A 10,794-nucleotide genomic window follows, 5' to 3' on the forward strand; every position below is an offset into this window, starting at 1 on the left:
CTGAAGCATGCATGGCTATGTTGTCAGAGCTGACCACCTGAACTGCATCTACAACTAATTCTGCTATGGCACAAAAGCTGTACTAACATTAGGAGGTGTGTTTAACCAGCTAAAATGGTCAGAAATTTAAGATGGGCTATCTTACCTGACAGTGACTTCTCTGAACAAGTGGTGTTTTTATCTATAGCATATGTGTTGGTCTAAGTGGCATTGATTTTCTCCTGGGCAATAAAGGTTTCTTGCATGACTTCCAGCTATTTTTATTTATTTTTTTTTTTTGCAAGTTGTGCTTCCTGCTCCACAACAGGGAGAGGGTAGAAGTCATTCTTGGGAAGAATGAAAAGAAAGAGTCATGGTAGAAAGCATCTGTTTTTCATTAAGCTTTTCCTTAGAAGCAAATATTGCACAAATCTGTTTTTTTTTTTTTTCCCTCTAAGTGGAAAAATAAAAAGGGACAGAGAGAACCAGAATGGGAGAAGTTCAGCTTAGAATGTGTCAAAGCTATATTCGTATGAATGTTCACGGGCCAGTGTGCAGTAACTGCTCCTTTGGCACTACAATCAGACCGGTCTTGCTCTCTGTGTTTTACTGTTTCTGCTCCAAAGAACAATGGATCTGGATGTGGCTATGCTTGATTTTCCATGACCAGTATCTGCTTGATATGAATCTTGACCCAAATGCCCTTGTTTGCTAGTCACTCTGTGAAAGCAGTATGGAAAGGTTCACCTTGGAGGCCTGTCTCAGCACTAGTTGCACAGTTGAAGCAGGCAGCTGCCCAGGACTGCAGCTGGGGAGGTGGTGAGGGGTGAAAAGACCACCAGCCTTACCTTTGCTGGCACATAGTAAGCCTGGCCTGCACAGCTGATTCTGACAGCTAGGCTGGATCAGGTCTCTGCAGTTTTACCACCCACAGATCCCTGAATCCCCCGCTACACCTATAGCTTTTCCCTTTCTCGTCCCAAGCCCTGCTCAGCAGGCCCCCTCTAATTTCCCATACCTGCAGACGCAGCCTGGGAGGTGACAGCTAAGAGAGCTGTGTGCATAAGCTTGAAATGGCTGCTGGGGAAAGGAGGTTTCTGAGTCCATCTGAGAAGTTAGGCTGAGGGGGCAGAAGGAGACACTTCTCCAAATCTTCATAAAAAACTCCCAGAACTCCACAAAGCCAGGGCTCTTTTCTGGACTTCTCTCACTCCTGCCAGAGCTTTGGTGACAGAATCAAGCAAGATATTTATATTTTGCAGAATCCTTTAAGTGGAAAACATATTTTTTTTAATTCTCCCATGGTTAGCTTCTCCTATTCTCAGCTTCATCTGTCTCCTGGTTTTGGAGCTCCAACACACACAATGACTCCCCCCAGAAAAGATAGGAGTCAAGTCTTACTACAGGCATGCAATTATACAGTAGGGACTCCTAGATTTACTGCAAATACAAGCTTTGTCTAATTGTAGCAAGTTCATTGCCAATTGGTCTGTAGTCTTTCCCTTCCAGATCATTACAGCATCCCCTCCATGTTCTGTTTCCAGCCAGTTTGCATCAGCTCAAAGCAATTTTTCTGCCTCAGTTTAACAACAGTACCGAGCAGAGGGAATGGCATTAACTGCAGGACTGGCCAGGAAACTCATTTATCATCTTGAGCCCAAAACTGCTCTCAGTGGCCAGGGAATTGAGCTGTGGTCATCTGTGCGGCCATGAAGGCTAGAGAGGGTACACTCGTTACCCCACCTTTGTAAAGCAGGGTTTCTTCTTCCATTTCCATTTTCCCAGTGGGTTTCTCATTGGTGATAAATGCTCCCATCGTGCTACTTCTTACGCGGTACAAGCTGTCCCAACATGCCTTCTTCTATGAGACGTGCCACAGGCCAGCAGGGGCCTGGTTCAGGGCTGCCAAATGAGCCTGGGGCATGCTCCCATTTCTGAATTATATCACGGCAAAGCAGCACCAGCCATGGCTGGGGATACGCGTATTTCAAATCATCCGGTATAGTCAGCAGAGGGATCACTGGGCTTGCACTGACCTCTAGTGACAACGCAGGGGACTGGGGGCTTTGGTTAACGTGAGGCTGAAAGAGCATATGTAGGTCCTCGTCACTGAGATAGTTAAAACCGTTTGTCCCAGTTTTCATCAGGTCTGCACACGAGCACTGCCTTGGAGCAGAGATCCTACTGCCAAATCCTACTGTCTGTGTCAGCTGCTCTGTATACTTAGACAACAGCAATGATATTCACGCGTCCCAAATTCCAATCACCTGCCCACTGAACTGCTCTTCTTCCCTCAAGCCATTAGGACTGTGATGGTCTTCATGTTTCCCGCAGTGTTTGCTCTTCCTGTCTATTTCTTTTTCATTCATATGCCTGATCTCCCATTTCTTTGTCCTGTTCATGACAGCAGCTGATGACTGATTGCCAGGCCATCTTCTTGGCTTGGTAGTGCTCTGGCTTCTGGGATGGGCCTCCTGTTCATCACCTCTATCTCACCTTCTTCACACTCTGGCTTTCTTACAGATCCTACAAACTGTCTCTAGTTAAAGATGTGAAGTGGAGGGCTTCTGGTTTCTTTACTACAAAGTAGTTTGCTGTTCTGTATGGTTGGTCATCCTCTATGCAATGTACCAGAATGCTCTTCTGCTTCAAAATGCTGTTTAGAAACATAAAATCCCTTAGGTCTATCTTCTATCTCCTCGAGTCTGTAAATAAAATTGGTGAGAGCTTTGGACCTGGTTCTGGGAACTGCTAACCATCTGAAGGACTTGCAGGCTGCCATCACCTCCCAGGGTGCTCTGCATAGGACCAGTCATGGCTATGATGTGACAAGCTTGTGGGATTTTTTGGAGCTCCTTCATGTCTCTGCATGCTGGCCCCTGCCTGTCAGCTCTCAGAGATCATGCCTGCCGCACTGCCTTTTCATTACTTGCTAAGGGGGTGCAAAGGGGGAAGGCTGCCAGCTTCAGCCTTCTGCACTAGGTTGAGCAGAAAGGCAATCAAGTTTCCTAAGCAGTGTAACAGATGACAAGGTGTATATTTATCCCAGATACCCACATACTTCGAGTGAATTGTGCAACATGAGATTTGTCATCATGCATCAGATCACTGGTGTATCTAATCCAGAACCAAGGCTCTGACAAGATCTGGGAGCTGAGCTGCCTGCAGTGATGCACCTCACCAACTGTGTAATGCAGGAACACAGGGTTTGGGATTCAAATTCCTCCACAGTTCCTCTGGCAATCAACTGGTACCTGGCTGCTATTATCTGAGAAGGCAGAGCTGCAAATGTAAATAATCCTAAGATTAGGCAGCCAACTAATGCAACTAAAACAACTACAGTATACATTTCTGGGCTGCCTCCTGGGCTGGATATGTTTTGAATGGAATAATATTTCATGTTGATTTCTTCTAACTTTTTTCTGTTAAATGATTATTGGGCTAACTGCACCCCTGGATGTCAGCAGTAGAGAATTACTGCATTGCTGGAAGTGACCCATAATCTTTTACCACCACTCCCAGCATCAACTTTTGTGCCTCCCATTGTGTTCCCATTCCCTGCAGGCTTGTTTTTTGTGTTATTGTTGGTTTTAGTTTTTGTTATGTTGCCTTTGCTACAAGGGAGTCAAGCCATCCTCCTGTTTTGGCTGTGCTGTCAGGCAGCTGCATTCTGTAATGGTGCTGTTGCATCTGTGTTTTCAGCGCTGTCAGCACTCCTTGATCAGCCCAGACGTCAGTTATTTTGCTTGGCTAGTTTTGGCTTCTGCCTGTCACAGAGCAGGAATCTCCCTCAAATTCTCTCCTACAGCTCTCACAGCATACCTCTGAACACATACAAATCATTTCAAACCTGCTAATGTGAACACTTACTGGACAGTTTCTTCCCAGCCTCCATGGCCTGATGCTGTGGTCAGAATGAGAGTGTCTTTTGTTCTTGCCCCCTGGCTGTCACTTATTTTCAGCAGCTCTCTGCTCTGCTTACATTGTGGTGAGAATGGAAATGGCTTTCACCCATTCCTCCTGAGTGTGTCTAATAAAATGTTTGATGCTGGCAATGCCTTATTAAACCAAGCTTCTCGTGTTTGGGGAATTTCAGTTTACCCTCATTCCTGAAGGGGTTTCAGGAAAGTTGGGTCTAGCAGAGCCTTCCTCAGTGTACGGATTCTGCTAACTCCTGGTGTGTTTTTAATCAGACAGTTATTTGATCTGATTGAGTTAGTGTAGTCAAATGCCATGAATTAATGTTTATAGAAAATCTCTTCCTCCTTGTATTGTGTTGCTTTGTGACATGCAGAAGAAAGACCACGGAGGGAGAATCCTTCATTTGCTTTGCTGTGGAGCTTCAGGCATTTTGTTTCTCTGCCTCTCTTGTATCTTAGACCTCTCTTCCCAGTCCAAGGGCTCCTTTGTGATTTGTCCCTGACTCCATTTTGGTCCAGGCCCTCATGAGGCTTGGTTCCTGAAATCTCTACAATGGCTATTCCTGGACTACCATGACTCTGTGTCTTACATTCTGTGTGGTGTTGGGTCAGTGTATCTCCAGGTTGTGTTGAAGATGCTTTCTGAGCGAACACCAATCATAGGACACAACTGGTACTGCTGTTTACTCCCATCCATTTCAACTTCTTTCTCTGTAATATTTGATTTATTTTTGTGGGGCTTCTGCTTTTCTGTTCGGTGTGTTCTGTCCCACCAATGGCAAATGTCATTCCCTGACCTGCCATGTCCTATTGTAACAGGACTCAGAAGCTGGTAATGAGACCTACTAGATATGAATCAAAGGCTCATTTATGATGATTGTATTTCAGGGACTGGATCAATAAGGTTTGCTAGATGACAAAGAACCCAGTGATTTTTACTGAATGTAGATCAGAGCCCTGATCCTTTAAAAGCCCCTGTGAACCAAAACAAGCTGCCCAGAGTGTCAAGTAGCCTTCATATCCTTGCCAAGCTGCCAGTGACAATGGTGGTGAGGCAGAAGTAGACTATTGTATAAAATATTGAGACAGTTGTCTGCTGTCTGTCTTGGGCATCCCAGTAAAGTTGGGATTGCCTTGTCATCCTGTAAGATGTCATATTATCAGGTGTGCCATGCTAGAAACAGCAGGATATGTATACCAGCTCCTTGACTAGCATGCCCCTGCTCACACTCCAACTGCTAGTGTTGGTGTGTAGACAGAAGACCCTCATTCTCTCGTAGCTAACTGGTCTTTGGTTATCCTTCGTTTCTTGGAGTGCCAGTAGGATGAGGAACAGCAGGATTCCTGGGACGTCCTAAGCCAAAACAAATGTCCACTCATAGCACACCGTGAGCTTTCCCACATCCTACTGTGCATGAGGTCCTTCTTCAGTGGAACTGCACCTGCTACAGATTCCTGTCATGGTTTTGCCCTTGGTTAGCATGTCTCTTAGGTTACCCTATGGTGGGTTAATTGATTTAAAAAGTATGTAGCTCCTAACAAGCAGATTCCTGCTAGGTCTCACCTCAGTGCTCCCATGATTGTACTCCAAGTTTGGTGAGACTTGCCTGTGTCCTGGGATTTTGACTTTTTGCACAAGCTTTGGAGTTGCTACTGTGTTTGGTCAGAAAAATCTAAGGAGAACAGAGCTCTACAAAGTCAAAAGTCCCAGACAAACACCTTGGTGATTTTGTTTTAGGAATCACTTGTGCTGTGGATTGGTCTGTGACAAAATAAATATTGCAGCACTGTAGGCAGTAGCATTCACAGACATGAGATTCTGACAGATCATAGTGAATGCCTCATTCTTGAAGGCACTCAGGTTCAGGCCGGACCAGGCTCTGAGCAGCCTGATCTAGTGTAGATGTCTCTGTTCATTGCAGGGGAGTTGGACTGGGAGACCTTTAAGGCTCTCTTCCCACTCAAATAATTCTATGATTCTATGACCAAGAAAGTACATTTTCAGCTCTCTTGGATGTGAAGTAAAGACTGGCTCTGGGGGCTGAGTGTTACCACTGCCCATGTTATCTGTTTGAGCTTGCAGAAAGCCTGAAAAGAGCCTGAAAATTTGTTCTTTTTCCTCCCTACCAAAATGGGAAATCTTGGAGGCTGACAGGCAAGGCATGGTAGTCCTGTATTGTTCTAAAGGAGTGAGTTTTGATTCAGAGAATACAGCAAATACTTCTGTTAACAAGTATCTGAAATGCTAATGAAGAAAAAATACAAGCAAAATTCTTTATAATAAAGGGAATCAGATTTTATTTTTATACCCTTAAAGTTAAAAATATGCATTTCAAAATATTTACAATGACTATATATGAAATAACCTTTGTTAATGAAACACCAACATACAGTACTAGAGTAAATCCACCAAATTGATAAAGTATACATGAGAAGAAAATGTAACAGAAAGAGAGAGGGAGAGAGAGAGAGACAATTGTATCTGAGCACAAACTGCACCTGTACGTTTTTTGAACTCTCTGCCTTTCAGTTATGGATGGAGCCACAGGAAATTTTAACCTCTTGTCCCTTATGAATTCCACTCGTGACTGAGGTTCTTCAAAGTGACAGAAATGCATTGGTTGCAGCACTAACAATGCCTGACTATCCTCTGCCAGCCTTTCACATGGGGACCTTGAATCAGAGAGCGTTCTCCAAATCTCTCAGCAACCATAGGAGGTAGGTCTAGGAGGATGGAAAAGCACCAGATTAAGTGACTGGCCTAAGGTTGTGCAGCATGGAGCAGAACTCGCAAGTCCTGTCTCATCTCTCCAAGTCTCTTGTAAGGGAATACATTTCCTCTACTAACGTGTAGCATCTGCAATTGAGATGAGCTGCGTCACAAGGTGGGGCTCCCAATTCATACCATGTCCTGAGTGTTCATGTGAAAAAAAAAAAAAAAGCCTACATTTGTTGCGGTGCTGTTGCTATGTACTAGAGCTGAACAGAAGATTTTAGTGCAGACACACACCCAAAGGATTCCCTCCCTGCACGTGCATCATTGAGCAACAGCGCTCTCTATTTTTAGGAACCCTTGTGTATGTCTCCCACCCTCTCTCTTTCTCTCTCTCTCTCTCCATTCTCCATGCTTGTATATTTGTATACTTGCCCTTCATACCAGTATTTGATTCAACCATGGGAATGTCAAATAGGAAACAGAACAGCAAAAATAAAAAATAAAAAATAAAAAAAAATAAAAAAAAAAATAGCTGCCTTGTTCCCGTAGTATTTTTAATACTAATTTAATCTGATTTCTATTGGGTTGTTTCTCAATGTAATGTCTTTCATATATGTGCATACATATATATATATATGTATATATATATAAATGTAACAAAAGTCCCATCCCATTTGTTTCAATAGACAAAAAAGGGAGTTGTAAGCCTGAATGCCCAACCCACCAGGCACGCTGAAAGGCAAGTGGGAAGGGCTCTAGACAGGGAAAAAGATGTAGCCCTCATTTTTTCGGTGCTCTTCAGTCATCACTGCTGGGCTTGAATGTTTGTGAAGTTATGATAGAAAAGGAGAACAGCTGTCTGGGTCACTTGCAGATTTCTGGTGTAGCAGCCCCAGGAATGAGAGATCAGTCAGTTCTGTTCCTCCTGCTCTTTGGTGAATGAGTTTCTGAAGATTCTAGTTTTGTTGTTTTGCTATGGTGGTGGCAGTAGTGGTGATGGTGACTGTTCCTGTTCTTTCTATTTATCCAAAAGTTCTCTCGGCAGAGCAATTGTTCCCCATTCCCAGCAGCCAACCCTCTCCCCAGTACTCTCATCGAACTTATTTTTTCCTAAGAACAAGGTAGAGGATGCCAGTGACAAAACTGAAGCAAAAGCAGATCCAGGCCAATATGAAGCTGTAGCCGTGGTGAGCATTTGTCACCTCTTCTGCCTGGATCACAGACTGCGTTTTTGTGAACCGAGCTGTGTAAATGGAGACTCCAATCAGAATGCAGATCCCTGTAGGAAAGAAGGGAAAAGAAAGAATTGGAAAATGTATAAAAACCAGCATTGCTGTAGGACATTTGAGGTAATATTCTGGATTGAGATTGTAATGCATGTATTATGTCATCTGAGAGAGGGGCTGCAATCCATTAGGCTTATTTCAAAAGAATTTCTCTTGTGGACTTGGTGACATAAGACACTTGGGTCTTGTTTAGTGGATGCCATGGGGAAATAAACTTTTGTGAGGAGGAAATAAGTAATCAGGTAATAAGATCTGCAGACAGTTTGGTGCTATGTACTGAATCCCCTGAGCAGTAGCTATCTAACTGTTTATTTCCCTGCCCTCTGTAATATTGAATGCTTTTTGTTGTTTTATGAAGAGAATTTACAGAACTCACTGGGATTGTCTAATGAAAATCTGGAAATATTTTCATTATTTAAATTAAATTAAAAATATATGGAGATCACTTTCCAGTTCCTCTATGAATCATAGAATCTTAGAATGACTTGGAAGGGACCTTGAAGGTCATCCTGTTCCAGTCACCCTGCTGTGGCCAAGGTTACCACCCACCAGATCAGGCTGCCCAGAGCTTTTTTTATTTTTTTTAAATCAAAAAGTGGGCCACTGAAAGCTTTTAGCTGGCTGATAACTTCCCTGGTGGCCATGAGTGGCAGACATGTGGCCTGTTGTGCTTGCAGAGGCACCGGGAAGCTTGAAGAGCTATTGCCCAGCATGTGTACTTACAACAAACCAGCGTGATGGCTCCAGTGATGTAGAAACGTTTGCCTTTCTCCAGGGTGAACAGCTGGACAATGAATGTAACAAGAGCGATGACGGAGAAAATGATTGAGAGGATCATGAAGGCTTGCGCTGCTTTGAGGGAAGCTGCCAACAGAGCAGATTTGAGAAGGTCAGGGCTCAGCTTTGACAGTGCATTACAAAGCATGGCAAGACATCACCACAACAAAAGTGGAGGTATTACTTACCAGCATTGCCCTCATTGGGTATCAGCGACTCACAGGTGTTGTTGCACCACATCCAGAGTCCCCAGGAGGCATTTCCAGTGGAATTCCTACCCACCATCCAAACCTGAAACACAATGACACAACTGTGTTATGAGGGAGAGAGCCCTGTGCCTCCGACTGGGACCCTTTGCCCTGTTGTGAGATCAGAATCATAGAATCATTAAGATTGGAAAAGACCACGGGGATCATGGAGTCCAATCATCAGCCCATCCCCACCGTGTCCCTCAGTGCCACATCCACATGGTTCTTGAACATCTCCAGGGATGGTGACTGCACCACCTTAACCACAATTAAACTGTAAAGTGGAGCAGCCACAGCTCAAGTGCCACAAGATTGAGAGCTGAATGAGTGGGAATATGCCACTGACAGCTGGATTGGGTGGGAGCTGACACAGGCTTTGAATGTCAAGGGGCATTTAGTCCAGACAAAACACAAGAAAAATCTGTTCCCATGCTACAAAAACAGAAATCGCAGAGGTTATCTGTCCTCTGCCTCGCTTAGAGTGAACCTCCCGGGGCGATGCGTGCAACCGGGCCCCGGCTCGGGCCGCGGAGCCGCCAGGGGTCACCATCGCCCCGGGCACGGCCTCGCCCAGCCCCGGCCCTCTGCTCCGCGGCTGCGGGGTCTGGCGCGGAGCGCCCGGCGCCTCCCCTGTGCCCTTGGCGGCGCTGACAAGGCCACTTGCTCCCGCTGTCGACGTGTGTTTGGGCCGCAGGCTTTCAGTCTCCAGACCCAAGCACCTGTCCCCCTTCCAGCCCTGTCGTTGGCTACTAATGCAGCAGGCGACAACCAAGCTCCGTGGCTCATCCAGAGTAGCCCCTACTTACGTTGGCAATGGTGGAGACGAAGAGCATGACGACGGTGGCAATGTGAACCACAAAGATACCAGCCAGTAGTACCAACATCTTGGATCCTTCCTAAGTGGTGACACCAGTGCAGAGAAATCTGAAGAAGAACAAGAGCAGAAGGAGAAGATGAAGGGAAGGCCAGAATCAAGGAATAGAATCACAGAATCTCTCCAGTTGGAAGAGACCCTTCAAAGCCATCTAGTCCAACTCCCCAACAATGAACAGGGACATAAGCTTTATTTACACGTGACAAAAAAGGCTGATTTTAATTTCACTCTGTAAGCACGTAAGCATAAAAAGCAAACAAACAAAAAACCATAGTTAAAAACTTTTTCAGAATCTGCATGGTAGTTCCTCCAGCAGTTAAACAAAGCCTGGAGGTAAAGGAACCAGACTAGGAAGAGATGTAGAGCAGGGGTGGATAGCTTTGGAGCGCTGTAAAAATAGCCTGTGTATATACATAGGTTGCTTAAATTGGAGTGTGGTTCTGTAAAGTAAAAATGACATACTCCAGGCCTACACTCCAGGAAGCAGAGCTTTTGCCCACGGAGGTCAGGAAAGATTTTCTCTTCCTGTTGTCCCTTTCCCTTTTGCTGTACAGCCTCCTCCAGTCAGTCTGGGACATGGGACAGGTAGTGCAGAATGGAGGAGGGGCATTCCTTGGGTACATCACGTGCTGAGCAGCGGTAGAAAATGGTCTGGGGAACTGCTCATACTCAATGGCCTGATCCCTTATGTAGTGGAGAATAACCAGAATAGAAACACCACTGATGTGTTCTGGGGTAGAGGAAGATGCTTAGGTTTGCAAAGAAGACTGTTTATTTCCCTTTAAAAACTTGAGGCATGCAGATCACATTATTACTGCAGTAACTCGCTTGTAATGCAGATTTCTTGTTTTTCCTCCGTACCCTGCATCTTTTACTTTTTCTAAGATTCATTATCATTGATGAACATGCCACTGCAAAGACAAGGCTTTTGGGAGGGGTATCTACTTTAGATAGCACTCATGACACTATTTATTACGGTTATTGCCTTCTCCCC

General features: G+C 44.9%; 1 protein-coding gene across 1 annotated transcript; it reads right to left on the reverse strand.

Annotated features, from left to right (window-relative positions):
* Window positions 1-7,715: 7,715 nt before the first annotated feature.
* Window positions 7,716-9,810, reverse strand: EMP1 (epithelial membrane protein 1; the record flags this gene model as incomplete). The annotated part of the gene is made up of 4 exons (XM_079549100.1): window positions 7,716-7,894; window positions 8,625-8,765; window positions 8,867-8,969; window positions 9,733-9,810. The coding sequence occupies 4 exons, from the start codon at window positions 9,808-9,810 to the stop codon at window positions 7,716-7,718; spliced, it is 501 nt and encodes a 166-aa protein (XP_079405226.1).
* Window positions 9,811-10,794: the final 984 nt, after the last annotated feature.

This window comes from Tetrao urogallus, assembly GCF_951394365.1.
Source record: "Tetrao urogallus genome assembly, chromosome: 1".
NCBI lineage: Eukaryota > Metazoa > Chordata > Aves > Galliformes > Phasianidae > Tetrao > Tetrao urogallus.